Source organism: Notechis scutatus, chromosome 3 (assembly GCF_049901735.1).
Source record: "Notechis scutatus isolate UNSWTSFEM ecotype Mainland chromosome 3, rNotScu1.2, whole genome shotgun sequence".
In the NCBI taxonomy this organism is placed as follows: domain Eukaryota; kingdom Metazoa; phylum Chordata; class Lepidosauria; order Squamata; family Elapidae; genus Notechis; species Notechis scutatus.
Window position 1 is genome coordinate 68,271,771 of NC_142011.1, and position 21,660 is coordinate 68,293,430.

A 21,660-nucleotide genomic window follows, 5' to 3' on the forward strand; every position below is an offset into this window, starting at 1 on the left:
ACTGCCAGTTGTTGTTTTTTCATGTATAGAATAACTGGAAAACTTTTGCTGACACCATTTCTGGTTGATTTCCAAATAAAATTATTAATTGTTTGAAAAAGTTGGAAATTTGAAAGACTGGATTGTGACCATTTTTTAAAATATTGTGATTGGACAGTGGAAAAATACAATAAGCTTCTTGTTTAAAACTCAAATTTACTCCAATTGGTCATAGATCCTGTTGTCTTCAGTGAAACTTACATACATTGGGTTGAATACATTGATCCATAGTCATGGTTTGGTTTGTTGATCTTATCACAATTGGGCTGAGCTCATATATGAGCTCATAAACTATGGTTTACAAACCACAAGAGTTCACATAGGTTTCTTAGTCAAATTCAGATAAACCATATTAATTCCAAAGTCATTATATATTTACTTTGTAGATTTTCCTCAGTAAAAGTGCCATAACAATGGTTGTAAATGCCTGTAAAACCAAGTCACATATAGCTTTGCTATAAGTCATTCAATGCATGTTGGAAGTATAATTACATCATGTTCAATGTTGCCTAACACTTTCAAGGTATCTCATTTTAGTATCCCTTCTAAAAGTCAGAGTTAAAGAATCTGCTGGCAATTACCTTATTTATCATCGTAGGTCAGCTTGGTTTATAATATATAAATTGCAGTTGAAGGAGTATAAAAGAAAGACATTATCTGATGTTGAAGAAAGAAGCTGAAAGAAAAAACTCATACTTTCAAAGTTAGGAAGGTAAGTAGGCAGACTGGAACGCCTCCCACACAGGATTATGGTTCAAAACAGGATTAATCACCAAGGTCAGATGTAGTCATCATAGCTTTTGGGAAGGCACATGTTTCCAAAATGATTTGAAAGAAGTGCTTCCAAGCTCATGTGACTGCAACCACAATACTTGTCTTCTAGTTGTTAAGGTTGTGTGAAGCCAAAAAATAAAATAAAAGGTTGCAGATACTTGAAGTCTCAGGCTAAAACTTTTTTTTTCTTTTTCTGGATTCACACAAAAGCCTGAAAAGGGGAGGAGTGGGCTATTTTAATGAATAGCAGTTCAGTGCTACGTTTATAGGCAAGTCTGCAGCCCTTCTTCCCAGTCATGTTCAAAGTATGGCCTAGTAACTTTCCAGTAAAATGTGTTGGTATAAACATGAGGCATGGCACTTTCTTTTTTCATTCCATGCTTGAGAGAAGACTAAAAGCATCATTCTGGAGTCATTCCGCAAAGTTTTCTCCACTTCGAGTTATGTAACTTTGTTTTATTCTAATTGGAATGGCTTCAAATATATCACACTAAAATCAGGAAGGGGAAGAACAAATTCTTATCAAAGAAAATGAATGATTTCCCGTTCCATGAACAAGGTATTTTGTTTTATTGCATGGCGTAGTACTCCTATCAAAATATTCAAGGTGTGATACTGGAGAAGAATTAACAAGCTGTAGATTTAGAACACATTGCAGTGAACATATTCAACTGTTTCACTGTTTTTCCAGAATGAAACATTCTGGAATATCTGTTTAACTGAAATTCAGATTATCTAAAAGATGCCAGACAGAAAGAGGCGTGTGTGCTGGAAATACACACAGAAGTGATCTCCTGATTCCAGCCAGAGAAAGAAGATATTAGACTGGCTAAATGAAACATTGTCCTGGTTTCTTAGTGCCAAGCTACATATTTTACTAAGTGGCTTTGTACACTTAGCACAACTAACTCAGACTTTCCCTCATGGGAAACACATCGTTCTTAAGCAGCAGGTAGAGTTGGCCCCCTCACAAACTCAACAGAGAGTGACTTACTCATCCCCACCCTTCCTAATTTTAATCCCTCAGCTTTTAGACTGTGTGTGGGGGAAAATATAGAATTTATCAAACCAGTCTGTTTTTGTGGGGCTGCTCTGTGTCTTTGTTACTGTCTCAGGAGTAGGAGAAAGTATTATCCTCCCCATATCTAGGGCTAGGCTGTTTTGATCTACTTTAGTTGACTGGGCTTTTATATTCATACAACACAATAGTTCTCTTTGACCAGTTACATATGTTACAACATGAAAATAGCCAGTTGTGTAGCATTGGGTAACTCTTTGTTTTATCCTGTCCTTCATACCTATATCTTTAGCAAGATTATCTCTTTCAAGTGTTATCCAAAGCAGCTGTGCCACCGGAACCTAGAATGTTAAGAAAAAGCTACTATTACATCAGTGAGCAATAAGTATCTGGATGAATATTTACTTGGCATATGGCATACAATGCCAGGGAAATCTACACATGCTAGACATGCAATGCAGTCTTGATAGTCTAGAATCCTAATTCATTCTGTTCAGCACTCATGCACCTATCCTTGGTGCACCTCAGGGTGTGAACTAGTTTTGTACTAGGTCACTAGTGGCACTCTGGTTGCTGGTTTATTCAGTCTCACCTCATGTTGAAATGCCTTCCAACCAGCCACGTCCAGCCCCAGATTCCACTCTCCTGTCACATGAACACAGCTAGGGTCCCCACCACCACCATTTATTTACTTGCAATATTTCATGCTTTCAAACTACTGGGTGGGCAGGAGCTAGGGATCAAGCGACAGGAGCTCCCTTCATCTCACAGAGCTGAGCTCAAACCCCTGGAATGGAGTCCATTTCTGGCCGGCAGTTCCAACATTATTAAGCCTCTGCGCCATTGCGTCCCTTCTGGATGAATAATCTGGATGGAATATATTAAGCAAATGTCTAGTGAGGATATAAAACTGTAACACTGATATTATAATTTATGTCTTACCATTGTAGAAAGGCTTGCGTGATTTTTCCATAATTCACCTCTAGTTGAAATTTCTTAGTTTCATGTGGCTTCTCATGATATAAACTATGGGATAAACTTGCTTGGTAAGAATAAATTGGAATATTAAACATAACATTTATTCCATCTGGCATCTATAAAGATTGAATTCTTGCATTTTACAAACTGTTTTTGGTCCAATTTTAGAATTAAAAGTCATTGGCCATTGTCACAACTTATTATAGGAGTGCTCTTCATGGAAATAATGCACATTATTATATTATATTTTTAAAAAGCGTTTTGGAATTCATATAAGTACAACTCTTTTCTGCCCTTTGTTAAAGCAACCATCTTTTTCAAATTTCTCTGTGAGCCTTATAAAAATACATGGTTCCATTTAAATTAGATAATCTTAAACCAATCCCTTAAAATATTCCCAATGTATTTCATGCTCAGAGAAAAGTTGTCCTGCCTGTCAATGAGAGGGAGGACACAGGGAGGGAGGGAGGGAGGGAGGGAGGGAGGGAGAGATAGGTCAACTTAATGACTAGTAGAGAGGAGTTGAGCTTTCAAGAAGTCCAAAGCATTTCTTCTAAATCAGTGTTTCTCAACCATAGCTCCTTGAAGATGGATGGACTTCAACTCCCAGAATTGAAGTCTATCCATCTTCAAGAGGCCAAAGTTGAAAAACACTGTTCTAAATCATTGTTAAAGTATGCACACCTTGTTCTGTGAATTAATTTTACTTTTGCAAATATGCAAGTGTCCCCGTATATATGTATGCAAGTTATGAACAGTACGAGTTTTCTTAATGAATTTAAAAGGTGTAATCTTAGTTACTAAAAACATACCATCTCAATGGAACTCTCCTATAGTACCATTTATATATAGTACCTATGCAGGTGTTTTTTTTTAAAAAAATATATGTCTCTTTGGTATTAGTAATACTGTGGTATATGTGAATATAGAACTACAGTGCAATTTTGGGCATGTCTAATAAGAAATGCATTTAACTGAGTTCAATGGCACTTATACCCAATAAGATATCAGCCTTAGCCCAGAACCTATCATCACTGCCATTGTTTTGTGAATTCCCTGTTATAGATATGGAACATGGTTGATTATCAACTCAAAATAAAGGTCAATCCAATTCACTGTCAGTTCTCAAGACACAATTAAGGCCAAGTGTGAAGGCTGCTTCATGAGTGACCTCTATAATTTTCAAGATTTGCCAATTGGTGAAGGACTACATATTCCACAATTGTTAACCAATAATCCTCACAGCAGGATATACTGAGAAAAAAGGAAAAGGACTACGTATTTCACAGTTGTTAACCATTAATCCCCGCAGCAGAATATACTGAGAAATAAGGAAAAAGACTTGATCAAGCAAGACTCATATAAAGTACTGAAATATGAAGCAAATACTTTGGGTTTGACAACATTGCTCAATATTAGTGATTCCAGCAAGTGAGACAGAAAAGGAAATGCAAATGTCTACCTTTCTGGTTGCAGCAAACAGAATTGAATGAACAGATAGCATAGGGGTGTCAAACTGGCGGTCCATGGGCAGGATGCATCAAATGCACGACACTGAGAGTTTGACATCCATATTCTTGCTCTTCTGGCATTCAAAATGACAACAATAAAGAAAGGTTGTCTTAATAGCTTCTCCTTCTTGATCTCCCTGCCTACCCAGATCATCCGTGGGGAAAAGGTAAAAAAAAAAAAAAAATCAAGATGGTGAACGCAGAAATATGTCTACCAATTTGCCATTTTTAATTCCCTTCCTCCAGTGTCCCTGATTCCTATCTTGAGGAATCTTTACAGAATTTTGTAGACTCCAATTACAGGTAGTCCTCAACTTACGACCACAACTGAGCCCAACATTTATGTTGCTAAGTGAAACATTTCTTGAGTTTTGCCTCATTTTACGACTTTTCTTCCCACATTTGTTAAGTGAATCACTGCAGTGGTTAAATGAGTAACCCAGTTGTTAAGTGAAACTGGCTTCCCCATTGCCTTCGCTTTTCAGGAAGGTCACAAAAACCTTCCTGCGGCACAGTGCAACCGTCATAAATATGAATCACTTGCCACGCATCTGAATGTAAATCACACGACCCTGGGGATGCTGCGATGGTCATAAGTGTGAAAAATGCCTTTTTTAAAACTTTTAAAAAATCTCACCCATTTAGTTGTTATCAGGAGGTACAAATTTCAAACATATGCTGTCAAAAGAAGTGTGGGCAAGCACATTAGATCTCTGGCATTAATAAAGGCAGCCTTTTTTTCAAGCTGAAAAAGATTAAAGCTGTTTTAAGGAGTATCTCAGTTAAAGAATGTATGTAAGAGAAAGTTAAAGAGAGAAAATCCGTTTGCATAAAATCTCGTCACTAGAGCCAAGAGTAAGTCAGGTTATGGCTCAGTGGAAAGGGCCTAATGAGATCATTGATGGCATAATGGGCTGCTCAGTTTACTTCCTGAGAGGATCTAAATCTCCATCTACTAATGATCATTAATTTCTAGGTTAGCTATGTTTATTCTATTTCTATTTTATCATTTTGCATGATGGTTAGATACTGGTTATCTTACAGAAAGAATTTTTTTGTGGAAAAGGCTTTATTGCATAGAATATCCAGTGGAATTTCTAGCTTGTTATACTTGTCATCCAGATCTTCTAGAAAAAGTGTTGTTTCTTGCACACATTTTTGGGTTACTGCTGTTTTTTAATGTGTAGATCTATTTGCATATCTATGTTGTCATAGTGGTGGCTGTTTTAATATACTGTCTAAACCTCTACTATTTGAGGATTTTCAGTCTAATTGGCACTACTCTGATTTTCTTTTAATGCTTTATTTTCTCTGTCATTCAAAAAACCAAAACATTATTAAGCAAAGATTTCAGATTGTGTCAACGGGATTGTCGAATTACCAGATTACCTTTACTTTTTCCAACCATTCAGTTATCTTACTCATCTTATGTCTTGAGGCAATTTAAAGTATTTATGCTGGTTCCTATTAATATTTTACAGCTTTAGGGGTAAATGTTATAATATCCCTATGAGAAACATAGGGATATCAGGAGAAAGGCTGAGATCCTGATTAACTTTCCTCTTTTTTACTAATTTTATTGAGATAGCAACGTTATTCATATCACTCCATTATTACTAATAGTCCATGTAGATCTGGTATTTTTTTCTTGTACCAGATGCAGGTAAAATGCTACTTTTAGTCAAATTCTGGTGAAATTTTCTGCTGTGGTTTGCCAGGCCCACTAAATTAATCTTTGGAAATTGTGTTAATGGTTAGTTATTCAGAGCTTGAATTTTTTTCTGTATCCAAATAAAGTGGGTTTTTTTCTCTTTGTTGTTTAGTGGGGCAAACTCACGGCCTGCAGCCCAGATGCATCATGTCCCTGTCCCCCCTGTCATCACACTGTGATGACGCGAGTTTAACACCCCTGTTTTAGACCATAATGTAATCACCATAATAATAAATGATTGGCTGATTGATGAAATTGAATGCAGTTAATGTATACATTCACAATATTAGAAATGAATCTTTCTAATATTGTGTATGTGTACCTTTTTATGGTTTGGAACCAAATTATCATGTATTTCCATGACAAATGAGTTCAAGGGGAGAAGTAAAATAGGAAAATAGGTAAATGGATTAAGAAGAAGAGAGACTAAAAAACTCAAACACAAAAATGAATCTAGATTAGTTTTAAACATGTGAAGAGGTTTAAATGACTGGATGCAATCTTGTAATCCTCACTTTAGCAACTCATGTACTAAAATTAAGATGATGCGGAGTAAAGTAACTGGCACAGGGAACATTTAATGTTTAGAATAAATTATATAAGCTCATATCTGCTGTTTTGCTTCTTCTCCCACGATCATGAAATAGATTGAAAAAGCTTGGAAACCAGAGAGCTTGAAGTAATGATGCAATTGGGATGGCAACTATAATGCGGACACAGAGAAATTCAGAGCAAATCCAGTAAAACATCAGCTAAGGGGTTATATATAGCCTACACAATGACACCAAAGAAGGGTCAGGTTTTTATCATTATATTGTCTACAAGGCACTATCCAAGGAATTTTTTTAAGCAGAAAGAGTTTCGTGCTTGGGATAATGCATTCCTATTTATTAGGCATTACATAAATAAAATTGTTTGCATTTGCTGCATCTTGAATTCATATTGGCTACAGTGCAGATGTGGAGAGCTCCTGAAACTTTGTCATAATTACTTGAACAGATTTCAAATGTTGCTGCCTCAGGACACAAGTGGGGTGCTTAGAGATGTGGAAACTACAGTTGATCTTCCAAATATTTCTGAAAGAGAAGCTGTTCCTGCCACTTCTATTGTTCCTTTCAACATGTATTGTTTCATGAGACTATAAAATGCAAAGATACATTCTTCTATCAAAACACATCTGCAATAATAATTCACATGAAAATTAACATGAAAATGCATGAAGTTTGAAGCCAATAGAGTTGCCCATCCAACTCAAAATAGATACAGCTAGTTCTCAACTTATGACCAGTCTTTTAACTTCTTTTGGCTGTAGTAAATCATTGCAAAAATGTGGGCACTGGATTGCCTTACCTCACCAGAAGATATTTTATATGAATGTTAATAGATGGCTTGAGTGCTTTACTGTTGCAACACTAAAGAATTTTGGAAGTTAAATATTAATGACATATTAATGTCAACAACTACTAAAAATGAAGAATTAAAATGCTCAGGAATGCAGCTAAACAATCCTTTCAGACAGGTTTCAGGGTCATTTAGTTCAAATCTCAAACACATAAGAACTCAATAACAAAGAAAGATCTAATATTGGAGCATGAAGGCTTTGTTGTTGATTTACTATCTAGCACTGATTAACATGAGGCATATTTTTGTACTATAATGATGTGCAAAGTGGATAAATTTATCTCCAGAACTTTGTTTTTCTCGCAGACAAGCCCGTTTAATTTTGTTTTGGGGTAGATTCTTCACATTTCTGCTTGTGCATTTGGCCAAGGGTAACCAATATAATGTGATAATATTTAGATGCTTGTCTCTTGATTTTTATATCACTACCACACCCTGGCAGTTTTGGGTGAAAATGTGCTCTGTAGACATGGTATACTGAGTCTTTTCCCCATCCCGTTTCAGCTATGTAATTCTAAATATGTAGAGAAGATGTAAACATTTTTAAGCAATTTGTTTCTATCATTTTCGTACAGTGCACCTAGGAGACTTTGTAATGTATTTTTTGTAAATTTTCTTGTAGTTCTTCTTGTTTTGCTTGTAAAACAGCAAAAACACAATGCTAATTTTTAAAATAAGAATTATTCATGTGACATTTTAAGGAAACAAAATTTAATAAAGATTTCTGATTTTTTTCCAAACATTGCATTTTTCTGGTAGATCTAAATGTTATTTGCCATCGAGTTGGTAAGCAACCACATGCAAAAATGCACTAATAACATTTGAACTCTAATCTAATATTTCAGGGGTGTCAAACCTGATCGCATTGAGGGCCATATTGTGACATATTGGGCTGTAACACAATATATCGGGATGTTTTTTGTGAAGCTGGGGTGGGCGTGGCCTGTGCAGGCCATATATGGCCTGTGGGCCACAAGTTTGACAGGCCTGTCATATTTCATCAATAATTTGTACTTGGTTTGACAATGGTGCTCAGCAATACTTTCTTACTCTTCATTTAGCTTTTGTAAATATGGTTACCAAATAATTGTATTGTTGCAAATTTGTTACTTACACACAAACACACACACACACACACAAATGAGTGAATGTGATTCAAGTGATAGATTAGGAGCAGGGAGACCCAGATTCAGGTTCTCAATTAGACACAGAAGGCCTAGCTAAAAAAGGTGGAGTATATCTACCAATCTTGCACTGAACTAACATAATCCATAATCTTCAACAAATAGGCTTTCATTCTGCAGTAAATTAATTCAGCTGATAACTTATTATTATTCTCAACCTGAATCAATTCACTATATGATATAGACTTCCTTATTGAATATTGTAGACTGTTTTTATTATTAACCTTTAGATATGTGAATGTTTTTAAATGACCCATTTACTTAGAATTTGCTGTTCATAATAACTAAACAGCTGATTAAAGAAAATATAAGAGAGCGAAGTCACCAACTCTTAGTATCAGCACCTGTTGTTAAACATATCTGTTGGAGCTACTTTCTATGTATTTGTCAAATATCCTTCTAAAAATGTGATTATTATGAACATCAAGGAAAGGAAAATGCATTGCCCATGTCATAATATAAATAATGCAAATATGTAACAGTGTATTTATGCCATACATGCTATATAACTTGATGTTATCATGGCTTCTGCTAAGTCCCTATGGTTACAGTTTCCACAACTACTGATTGAAGAACTATGTTCCTTCAAAGGATGAGTTTAATTAATCTTAATTTTTCTTCCAGATAATTTATAGGATGACTGTAAACCTATACTAGGAGAAGACCATAAAAGCTGGAATGTAAAGCTTTGTTCACAATTGTAGTAGTTTGTCTGGGAACAGTAGCATTTCAGATTCTATAATATGTCTATTCTTGCAAAGAACAGAATCATGCAAGTAGTGTTTTTACCCTGTGACATTCTATAAGAGCAAAAGTTGGACTATGGAAGCAAGTTATAAAATGTATTAACACTTTTAAACTTGGAAGTTAATGAAGACTTCTGAAAATAACAAAGCATTCCCCCAAACAAACAACAACCCCAAACCAATGGATCATCAGACAAATCATTCCGAAGTTCTCATCTAAGGCATAAATAACTCGGCTCAAATTATAATATTTTGGACCTATTCTGTAAAGATTTGTCTCTCTTTCAAAATCTATAATGCTGGGAAAGATGGAAGGAAAGAGAATAGGAAGTTGATCATCAGACAGGTGGATGGACTCAATTTCAGCAGAATGTAATACACTGTGGGAAGACCAGCTTGGGACAGATCATCCTGGAAAAAAATCTATGTGTTTGCTAAAAATTAACCACAACTTAATGACATATAAATCATCAATCTTTTTTACATATATATAATTTTATTTATAGTTTTTTTCATCAGTCTTCCTGAAATACTAGTACTAACTAATTCATGGTGCAAGGTAACTAAATAAACTTAAAAGTACATGGCATGCCATAACAAACATTAAGCCATTAGATGCAAGTTTGTGTGTGTGTGTGTGTGTGTGTGTGTGTGTGTGTGTGTGTGTGTGTGTGTAAGAGAGAGAGGGAAACAGAGAAAGAGAATTGGATTGATGAATGAGTGGTTTCAAGGTGTTGACGGTAAATATTAAATCTGTAATAAATGCTCACCTGAATTGTGCCATAGTGATATGATCTTTTTCATTCTAAAGAATTCCTAAAGAATTTTCTTCTATAAGACTTTTCTTTTACAAGAAACGTATTTTCTTTCTTTTCAAAAATTTACTTTTTGGAACTACGTAAATCCCTTGGAAATGATTCTGGTCACAATAGTTATGGGTTGTCTATTTTTATTTTGGTAACAAGAAGAAGAAATAATGCATTGTAATATTTGGTTGACTGAATTTAATCCATTGTCTGTCTTAACTCAATTAAATAACCCCCTAATTGACAAATGGAGCATTTAGGTGAAAAAATTATTTGAAAATAATTGCCCATTGGCTCCCTTTATCTCTGGCTTTCTAAACTATACCAGCAAATGTTCCTGAATAGGTTACATAAAAAGAGCACTTGTCCTTCCATCTGGATTAATTAGGTAAGAGGGTTAGCGTAGAAACCATAGGTGGAGCCCTACTTATTATTTTAATAATTACTGTTTTCCTTTTCTATCTGAGCCGTAAGTCACAAGCAGGGGTGGATTCAAATTTTTAAACAACTGGTTCTGTGGGCATGGCTAGGTGGGTGTGGTCATGTAACTGGGTGGGCGTGGCTTCTTTTTTTGGCAGCAACCCCCCCCCCCCCAATGCTCTGGTTGTTTTGTTTTTGCCTCCTGGACCCTCAGGTAAGCCTCCTTGGGGGAGGGGTTTGCTCCCAGGAAGCTTCCCTGAGGCCCAGAAAGCCCAAAAATGGAGCGCAGGGGGCGCAGCACCCACCCACCCCATGTGCCCCTTGTTGCCTCCTGGGCAAAGCAGTAAGACAGCAAGGGGGATCCTGGCACAGGAGTGACTGGGCGGGGAGGGGAGCGGAGGGGTGAGCAGAGGAGGGCGGGGCCAGCCAGGGGCACGATTTGCCAGTTCTCCAAACTGCGCAGAATCGTAACAACTGGTTCTCTAGAACCAGCCCGAACCAGTAGAATCCCACCTCTGGTCATAAATATCTTTTGTATGCCTAGTGCTATCTTGAATCACTGAGGTGAGGTGAAGATTCTAAAACTGAATCTAAAAAGTCGCCATTGTTATTTCATATATTACAGATGCAGTTGTGGGGCTGGTTAAAACCGGCCAACAAAACTATGGCAGCAATGGTTTTAAAAGAATATTTCTTTATTATGTTCTTAGGGTAGAATTTCTCTGTCTTTTTGTGAGGCCATAACTATTCCAAAATGATTAATCATCTATAGATTCCATTTCAATTATTTTGAAAGGAATTTGAAGAGTATGTCATAATCTACTCTGACTAATGGAAATGTTTATTAATAATTATGATTCTGCTCTGAACATTTTTCTTTGGATTAGAAATGTGCAAAAGCTAAAAATGCTAACGAGGCATCTGTTGTTTTTTGTTCTGCAGATCCTTAAAGGGTATCTGTGCTATGAATAAATTGTTAATTTTTATTTCACTCCAAATTTTTCATTTTTAATATTATAGCAATAGTAACTTATTTAAGCTACTTGTCTTATTTCATCTTTTAAAGTTTCAATTTTAATTATTTTCTTTGGCTATTAAGAACCTGGTATCAAAACATCTGCAAGCAAACAACCAAACTGAAGAGAGCATCTCTGGGTTATCTTAAGCTGTTTTTCAGTCAACTGAGTGGGAAGCTAACAACTTCAAGTTGCATGGACTTAAATGCACACTAGCCTTGTAGGATTGTAACTTATGGTGACAACTTTGATATGTTTTGTAGGCTCTTCTCTTTAAGACTTTTTGGGGCAGTCTAGAGACAAATTTAAAAGCTGTCCTGATTCCCTATTACAGTTTTACAGTACAGATAGTCCTCGACTTACAACCACATTTGAGCCCAAAATTTATGTTGCAAAGTGAGACATTTGTTAAAAAGAGTTTTGCCCTATTTTACGACTTTTCTTGCCATCAATACTAAGTGAATCATTGCAGTTCTTGAGTTAGTAACCCAGTTGTTAAGTGAACCTGGCTTCCCCATTGACTTAGCTTGTCAGTATGCTGCAAAAGGTGATCACATGACCCTGGGACACAGCAACCATTGTAAATATGCAGCAGTTGACCAAGCATTCTAATTTTTATCATGTGACCACAGGGATGCTGCATTGGTTGTAAGTGTGAAAAAACTCACTTCTTCTGTGCCATTGTAACTTTGAACGGTCACTAAATGAACTGTTGTAAGTCGAGGACTACCTGTATTACAGTTTAGGATGACTGTCTTTATTTCAGCTCTGTCATGAAGTGATAATAATTTATCTATGTTCAACAGATAGATATGCCTAGCTTTATTAACACTCCGGTCTGCTATAAGTACATTTCCTTCCTTCTCATCACCATCCTCCTCTTCCTTGCTACTTCAGAGAGATTACCATATTTCCCCGAAAATAAGACCCTGACATATTTTTTTCCACCAAAAAAAGGCACCAGGTTGTATTTTCAGGGAAATAGAGTAGATTAGTACTTCTCGACCACAGCAACACCAGTTCTTTTTGACTGCGGAATTCTGGGAATTGAAGTCCTCACATCTTAAAGTTTCTGAGGTGGATTAGACATGTGTCTTTTGTGTAGGCATTTACTTGCATAATATCTGATGCTTTCCAAAGCATCAGATTTATTCTGGCTCTTTCTAAACACAATTTTAAGTGTCCTTTTCGGAAAAACACACAAAAGATTTTTAGACATGTTTTAGTGCTGTCTTAAAAGAATTTTGGATCTGTGTTTCAAAAAACAGCAACTGAAGGTTGATTGAAAGCAGGAAAAAGCCAGCTTCTGCCAGCTTCCAAGAGAAATGAAAGGTTGATGATAGTTTGACAGAATAAAATTGGGAAAGGAATGAGAGATAACTACTGTATTTCAGTAAAAAAAAAAGGTTATTAAACTAAACAGCCATTCTGTCATCAAGTACAAAAGAATTTTATTGGCATACTTTTTATTTTTTAAATAAGAAACAAATTAGTCTGACCTAAACTATCTGTTTACACTGTTAAACAGATTCGAGTAGATTTAATGATATCTGAAAGTATATTTATCTTTATACTGTACATAGAGCAAATTATGGTATGTTTGTCCAAATTAACTGTTCCACTAGGCCAGGGGTGTCAAACTCGCGTCGTCACGGTGGCATCACATGATGTATTGGGACTTTTTCCCCTTCACTAAACCAGGTGTGGGCGTGGCCAGCACATGATGCACTAGGCCATCTATTAAACATATATTGATAATATATGTGAACAAAACTTTCATCACCCATTTATGAATCTTAATCTGACACATGAATATCACAGAATTAATGTCACAGTGATAATTTCCAAGCCAGGCAGTGGTTTAGTCTTAACTTATGTAGTATACAAGAAAAAATATATAATTGTCAGCCTTGCAAATTAATCCAGATGAGACGCACATCTAGTACCATCTCTATCCTTATTTTAAGGTTACATTAACATAATCTTGCAAGTCTGAAACTACATCTCCCTCACCTTGCCTTTAAAGTCCAAGAAACTAGAGATAATCCCTTCTTAGATGTTTGTCATACTTTATTTGTTCTGCGGGCTCAGCTGTCTCTTATCTGACTTTTGCATAATCTGAGGCTCTTCTGTGCCACAAAGTCATTCTCACATCTTACAACAATGTTATTCCATATTTTACTTTTATATATTGACAATTATTCTAGTTGGCAACACTGAGTTTGAGTGCAGTTGAGTGGACAGGCTGAAAACCCCATTCCTTAATAATACCATCTCATTTCCAGCTGTGTTTTTACACTGTTTTTTTTTTTCCTTTTTCACCCTGTTCTGGCATATTGCTGTTGTTTCAGTTATTCTTTCGAAGTGTCCCTGTAAATAATGTCATAGGTACCGTATTTGCCGGCGTATAAGACGACCCGGCGTATAAGACGACCCCCCACCACCACCAGAAACGCCCTCCAGAAATCCCCGGGGCTGCAGCGGCAGGGCGGAGTGCCAGGGGCCGTGGGAAGAGCAGGAAGGCTGCAGCCTCGGGCGGAGCGAGGCGAGCGGGATGAAGCGGAAGCGACGCAGGGGATCCGGGAAGCCAGAGGCGCCTTCGCTGCGTCCAACAAGCATCCGAAAGCCGGCAGTGGATATACCGGCGTATAAGACGACCCCCCCACTTGGAGACATGTTTTTCGGGGCAAAAAAGTCGTCTTATACGCCGGCAAATACGGTATCTAGTTTATAGGTATTGTGAGAAAATACATGATTATATATACCCATAATCTCCCAGGAGGCACGGCAATTAATATGTGATAGGACTTTGTGTGTAAGTAAGAAGAAAATGTACTTCAGTTTTATTTTCCCTCTGAGTTATTTTGATGTTTATACTTGTGTTTCTCTATTTAAAAGAGGAAGCTTGGCATAATTTTTTATAATAAACACATAACGTAACAAATGAATTACTGAGTTGTGATTTTGATGGAGGTTATTTTGCTTAATCTATAGATTTGGATAGAGTTTACACATTACCTCAAATTATGTTTGGTCACAAGAAAATATTCATGACTTGAACTTAATAATATATGATCAAGCTGTCTTAGCCTAAGATAGAGATTACTCTCTCTGAGGTTTGCAGACCTACACATGAAGATACAATTGCTATGGGACTAAGTAGATAACGGTAGACAAGATTGCAAGATCTGTGCAAAGAGAGCTTGCCTGAATAAGTCAGCTTGAATTTAATTAGTAATAGAGTGGTCCAAATTTGTTCCAGGAGTTAAAGTCACATAGTGAGTCAATCCAATACTTTAGATTAAAGTAAGTCATGTTAGGAAATGGAAGAATAAACATCACAAACTAGTGATTTCCAACAAAGAAAACAACTGTTTTCTTAAAGGCAAAGCAGCTACATAAATCTATCTGCAGCTACCTGGCTGCAATTATTCATTTCTTACTGTTTGCCTTTAGTGAAGAGCCTCATTGAGGAGCATTGCTCTGCTTAATGGGGGGAAGATGGGGAGGGCCTCGGGACGGTGCCTCATCATTTGACTGTTCAACAGGAGATGCCTGGGGATACTTAGTCTCAAATGAATCCTGGATTAATGATTTCTGAAGCTGCCAATTCACAGGTTCAGCTGGAGCTACATTGTCAAACTCAGATTCTGAATTGTGGCTCATAACAGAGGTGGTTCATAGGACTTAAACCCAGGATATCCTACTGGTTTTGACATTTGGGCCTTCAAAGTAATGGCCTTCAAAATAATCCTGCAGAGCCAGGTTATTAGAGGGACTGCCATTTCCCAATTTTTTATTTTTATTTTATTTATTTGTTTGTCAAACATGTACAAGATAACAAGTATAAGTATGAACATAAACAGGAACAAAGGAAGTAAATACAAATAAATGGGGACAGTAAGACAGGGACAGAAGGCACGCTGGTGCGCATATGCATGTCCCCTTTAAGGACCTCACCCATGGTGAGGTCCATGGTAGACAGTTTGAGGTTGAAGCTGTTAAATTTATACAATTATATGTATACAATTACAAATTTATAGAATTACATTTCTCCACCTTACCAGATTCAAAATAGAGGGCAAGTTGCAGGTTCCGTCATTTAAAGAGTTACATTTGGTGGACCCAAAGCAGCAGGCCTTCTTGGCTGTGGCACCCATGTTGTTGAATGTCTTCCCCCTTATGTTAGGCTGGTATCATCACTCTTGACTTTCCAAAAGTCTCTCAAGACCTGGTTGTGCCATTAGGCTTAGGTACACCAGGGAACTGGCAAACTAGTAAGACATCACAGTTATTATTAAGCTCCCTTCACCAATTATTTTTAGCTGCATTTTATATTTTTAAACATTTTTAAACATCATCATATTTGTTATTTATGAATGGTTGTTTTTTTAAATTTTGTAGTACATTGTAATACACTGCCCAAAGTCACTTGTGACATGGGCACCTATATAATCTTGAAAAATAAATACAATTGGCTACATAAAGAAAGATAACATTTGATGTAAAATGCTTTTATAATAACAACAAACAACTTTACACCTTTATCTCTGAAAGAGCTTTGGAGGACTGAAGCTTTCTTATGTAAAGATTGTGTTACCTTTTTGCAAAATTCATTTAAGGGATTTCCTTTTTCTTTCCTTTTCTTTTGAGAATATTTTCAAAACCTTTTAAAACAGCTGTTCTTTTAAGATTTCCTTAATGCAACTTCTGAAAAAAAAGAATACATACTTATAATCTGCTTTGAACATATTAATGAATATTCCTGACTAAATATTTCTATGAAAAATAATATTTAAAATGAGTTATCCCATTGCTAGGTATAGTGATTTAATTTCAGTAGTTAAGTAATTATGGTAAGGTAAAGTAAATATTTATTAAAATGACCTTCTTTTCTTTCAGGTTTCCAGGGTTGGTGTTTTAACAAGTATGATTCTCATGGCTAATCTATGGGATTAAATTCTCTAAATTCTCAACATGTATCAGTCTAGCAAAATAGCAATTAATGATAAGTGAAAAATTAAATATTCAGTTTCTTCCACATTAAAACTGATACTGATTTATTTGAGAATATTATCATTAAGTGCTTAAGGATAACAAAATCTTTCTTGTATTTTTTAGGACATTTGGGCTTCCAAGACAGTTTTGTCACATCAGGTGTTTTCAGTGTCACTGAGCTAGTAAGAGTCTCTCAAAGTAAGTACAATAATTATGCTACTTATTTCCTTACTGTTTTCTTTGATTACCCCACCTCATATAATTATTATGAAAATTAAGCTATTAGTTACATATTAAAAGATCCAGTTTTTTTAAAAAAAATATCTTGCAAGTTTTATCTTACTGAAAAATGAAATCTGTTTTTAGTGTGGCAGATGTCAGATAGTTGATTAGGCCGTTCTAGTATTCACACCAGGTTTGGTGGTGTGGGCAAACCATTAGAAACTACTGCTCTGGGAAGAGTTCATAGAGACAAATTTTGTCATATCATTGTACTATTTGTATTTGATGGCCAGAACAAGAATATCTTAGGACCTCTTGTGGCTCAAAATGAGATGTGGATAATTTACTGCTTGTAGAACCATGCAAGCATAGACAATTTTAGCATCTGTCATGCTCCGTTCTCAGTATGTTTTTTTAAAGATAATTTAATTTTAAAATATTAATGGAAGCTCACATGCTTTAATGTAACCTTCCAATATCCAGTGTCATTACGAGCTCATGGAAAGCTTACAAGTTTAGCTTTACATTATAAAGTACATATATATAAATATATATATATATATATATATATTGTGTGTGTGTGTGTGTGTGTGTGTGTGTGTGTGTGTGTGTGTGTGAAAACTTAAGAACACACACACACACACATAATATATATATGTGTGTGTGTGTGTGTGTGTGTTTTCTTAAGTTTTCGCAGGTATTTACATGTATGGTATTCAGCTTTGTTTGGGTATTTTCCCACATCATTATAGTTGTGCTTTTAAAGTTGTAGCAACGTTTCGGCAGAATCTCATCTGCCATCATCAGGCTTCTGTTAGAAACACCAATCAAGCAGAACACAGCAAACTCCAAGACCAATAAACACAGACCAAGACTCCCAACCAATCAGGATGAAGAAAAAGAAACCATTCTGGCACAGCGGTAGGCTAGCCCCAAATTTAAAACTGAAACGGCTGTGAAAGTCTGACTCACAGACGAACACAATATAGAAGCCTGATGATGGCAGATGAGATTCTGCTGAAACGTTGCTACTACTTTAAAAGCACAACTATAATGACGTGGGGAAAATAAATATATATATAGGGTATAATCATATATTCTTCATAACTTTAAATTTTTAATCCCTAGCACAGTTGTCAACAAGCAAAGCAAAAGCACTCTCCTTGTCTCCTTGGACTCTAGATTGTGTCACAGTAAAATACAACCGAGAAACCTTTGATCAATAGAGTGGGGTGGTGGCAGGTACTCCTCATTCACTGTTGTTAGTGATTATTGACAAACTGGTAATGATCATACTGCAGCATGCCATTCAGACTAATGACTTTAGCATTCTGTAAAGGTCAAAAGAACGCCTAAAAAAAGACTGAGTTGTGAATGAGTTAGATCTCAGAAACCCTAAACTTTAGTCATATTTAAGAGTACAGAAAAATGTGAACTTCTATTTCACAAAGAAAGGGTATGATTTTACATTAGTGTAGAAATCCTTAAGGTTCCTAAAATCTGTGTCCTTATAAATCAATGCACAAGATAGCTGCTGAACTTACATGCTCATAGACAACAGACAATGAAATCTTTGTGCTATTGTGTATAAACAGATTTATTTAGCCAGTTCAATAAATATCTGAAATGATTTAGAATGGTAGTAGGCAGCCTCTGTATGAAACTACCATATATATATATGTACGTACACACACACGCAAAGATTATATATGTGTGTGCATGTGCACACGCATGCACACATGCGTGCATATGTTTTTCAGATTTAGTAAAGTTCAGAGTCAAAATTTTACTCCAGTAATTATTGCTATCTTCATTTTTTGTAGTTTTTTAATAGTAATTTTATTAAAAAATACAATTATAATGATAAAAATCAATAGAAATTAAAAATTAATTAAAATGTGAGGTGCAGAAAAGAAAAAACAGAAATAAAAAATAAGACCATAGCGAAGAAAAAGAAATGTATAAAGAAATGACTTATCCCTTCATCACAACAATTGTAATAACTTATCATCTTTTCTTAAAATACAGCAAATGATCTCTTTTTCCCATATGTCATCCCTTTATCTATGAACAAATCCTTAAAATCTTGTCATTCAGCCTTCATCAGAAAAGTCCCTTAAGGGTTATCAGAGATAACAATATACCTATATTAACTTTGATCAAATAAACCAACTTTATATTTCTTCCTTTTGCTTCATCTTGATTAGTCCCTTACAATAATGTCCTAGAACTTTTCATTTTTTTTCTCTGTCTCTTTTCACAAACTCTTTAAAGAACTTTTAACAAGCTTCATTTGTCCATCCAATATATGAAAATTATCCAGGTCACTCTCTTTGATATTTGTATATTCCTTCTTTATTATTAAGACATTGGTCACTTTTTTTTATATGTTCAGTGCTGTAGTTGCTTCTAATTCCCTCTATGTCCAATTTTTAAAGTCATGCATACATACTGTATACAGACACATATATATTAAAAAGTTCAAACAAAAGCATTTTTCCACCAGAAGGATTCTTTATAATTAATTCCAAAATCTTAGTTTGTTTGTGACTTTCTAAAAGTTTCAGTCACTCTTTTACTGTTCATTAAGTCCTTAAGCTTGTATTTAAAATTACTTTTGCTAAGGTTTGAAGGAAACTCTCTGTGTACTACCGTGTTTCTCACAAAATAAGGCCAGGCCTTATTTTTTTTTTGACCCCCGAAAAAACGGGTAGGCCATCTTTTCGGGGGTGACTTAATTTCCTCCCCCACCTACAGTGGCCCATACGCACATACCTCGCCGCGAGGCCGCTTCTATCAGCCGACGAAAGCTCCCCGAAGGCAGAGTCCCCAGCTGCTTCGGGGCCTGGCATGGCTGCCCGTGTCCCCTCGCCTTTAGGCAGTCTCTTTCAGGCGATGGAAGCTCCCCAAGTGCAGTCACCAGCCACTTCAATCGGCCGGTAGAAGCGGCCTTGGGGCAGCGCACACACACACTCCCCTTGCCACAAGGCCGCTTCTATCGGCCGACAAAGCTCCCGAAGGCAGAGTCCCCAGCTGCTTCAGGATGTGGCATGGCTGCCCATGTCCTCTCGCCTTTAGGCAGTCTCTTTGGGTGATGGAAGCTCCCCAAGTGAACTCACCAGCCACTTCGATCGACCGGTAGAAGCGACTTCGGGGCGAGCGCACACACACACACTCCCCTTGATGTGAGGCCGCTTCTACCGGCCGATTGAAGTGGCTGGTGACTGCACTTGGGGAGCTTCCATAGCCTGAAAGAGACAGCCTAAAGGCGAGGGGACATGGGCAGCCACGCCACGCCCTGAAGCGGCTGGGGACTCTGCCTTCGGGGAGCTTCTATCGGCTATTGGGGTATTCTAGCCTAGTCTACCTGCAGGGCTCTCCTAAAGGCAAGTTTTCTCCCCACCCCACTCCCGTCCTTCCCCCCCATTTCTCTTCACTTTGTGTAGTTCTAACAAATGATGTGAGAAATGGTGGGGAAACACATGGTTTAAATAGGCCTAAATTTTGGAGGTGGGGCTTAATTTCACCTCATGTCTAGAAATCATGCTGGGCCTTCCTATTGGTGGAGGCCGTATTCTTGGAGAAACATGGTATAACTCTTGTCAATCTCAAGTTTCCTAACAGCTGAAAAGCAATCAACAATCAATTTCAGAATTGATTAGAAAATGTGAACCTAGTGTCATTTCAAAGGCACAGATTGCAGTTTGAACAAGTTGGCTATTCCTCATCTCTCAGAACATTAAACCTTCTGGAGACTGCTGTCTGGCAGTCTCCTTACAAGGAGGAACTGTCTGGAGCACTTGTGGGTGATCTTAAGCCCTCTCCCTGTCCAGAGAGGAATTATCAAAAAGCAGTCTACTCAGTTACTCTTCATTCCACTGCAGTCAGTGGTCAGCTCTGTTTTTCATAGATTTGTCTTCAATCCACCATTTCTTCCCTGGAAGTCTTCTCTTAAATTTTGTAGTTTTAAATGCAGCAGATTTAGCAGATAGATCCAATACACCTTTAGAAATACATTTCTATTCATTTCAGTGGAAAGCATTTACCTGCTTGGATGCTATACCTATCAGCGATTTCCCATTTAAATTGAATAGAGATCTCTGGGTATGTATGAGTTCTGAATCTCAGTTTCAGGAACTATCCAAATCAATGAAATATTCTCAAAGTATTGGCTGAGGATTTCTCCCTAACAAGCACATTATTTGAAGAAATATGATCATTTTTGGCTGCTACTGATTTTAAATATATAGTCAATATTTTAGATTGCAACCTGCTTCCATTAAAATAGTAAATCAAAATCTACAAAAGTTAGATAAAGTTACAACATATGGAAAATAACACTCTGCTGTTCCCCTCAGATATGTTGAAGTCTTTGCAATAGTGGGCCAGAATAAAATCTTTAGATTGGCATAAGGTGACACCCTAATGTTTGGGACTCGCAATAATTCTCCCGTTGTACAGCATGAATCACTGTTGCTTAAAAGCAATAAAGACAATAGTGATTGCTCATGTATAGCATGCCTCCCCAAAATCACCTTGGGAGGTGAAACATCCTCTTTATGACTTGAAAACCTTTATAAGGCTGCAGCAAAGCAGCAGCATTCCTCACTGGCAATTTAGCACTGTAGCAATAACGCAGAAGGTTTAAAATAAGAATAAGAGGAAAATGAAATTGCCAAGAAGCCTTGGAGAACACAATGTGCAGCCATTGATCTACCCTTACTATAGGTAGTCCATGACTTAGGACTACAACTGGTTCCAAATTTCTGTTGCTAAGTGAGACATTTTGTTTAGTGAGTTTGGCTCCGTTTTTCAACCTTTCTTGACACCGTGGTT

General features: G+C 36.7%; 1 protein-coding gene across 12 annotated transcripts in view; it reads left to right on the forward strand.

Moving 5' to 3' along the window:
* NFIA (nuclear factor I A) overlaps nucleotides 1-21,660 on the forward strand; it is a 479,105-nt gene that overhangs the window by 349,801 nt on the left and 107,644 nt on the right. For all 12 annotated transcript variants that reach the window (XM_087960371.1, XM_087960370.1, XM_087960368.1 and 9 more), the window contains one exon: nucleotides 16,726-16,800. In XM_087960371.1, the coding sequence (XP_087816497.1) occupies nucleotides 16,726-16,800 (75 nt within the window). The remainder of the gene's footprint in view (nucleotides 1-16,725; nucleotides 16,801-21,660) is intronic.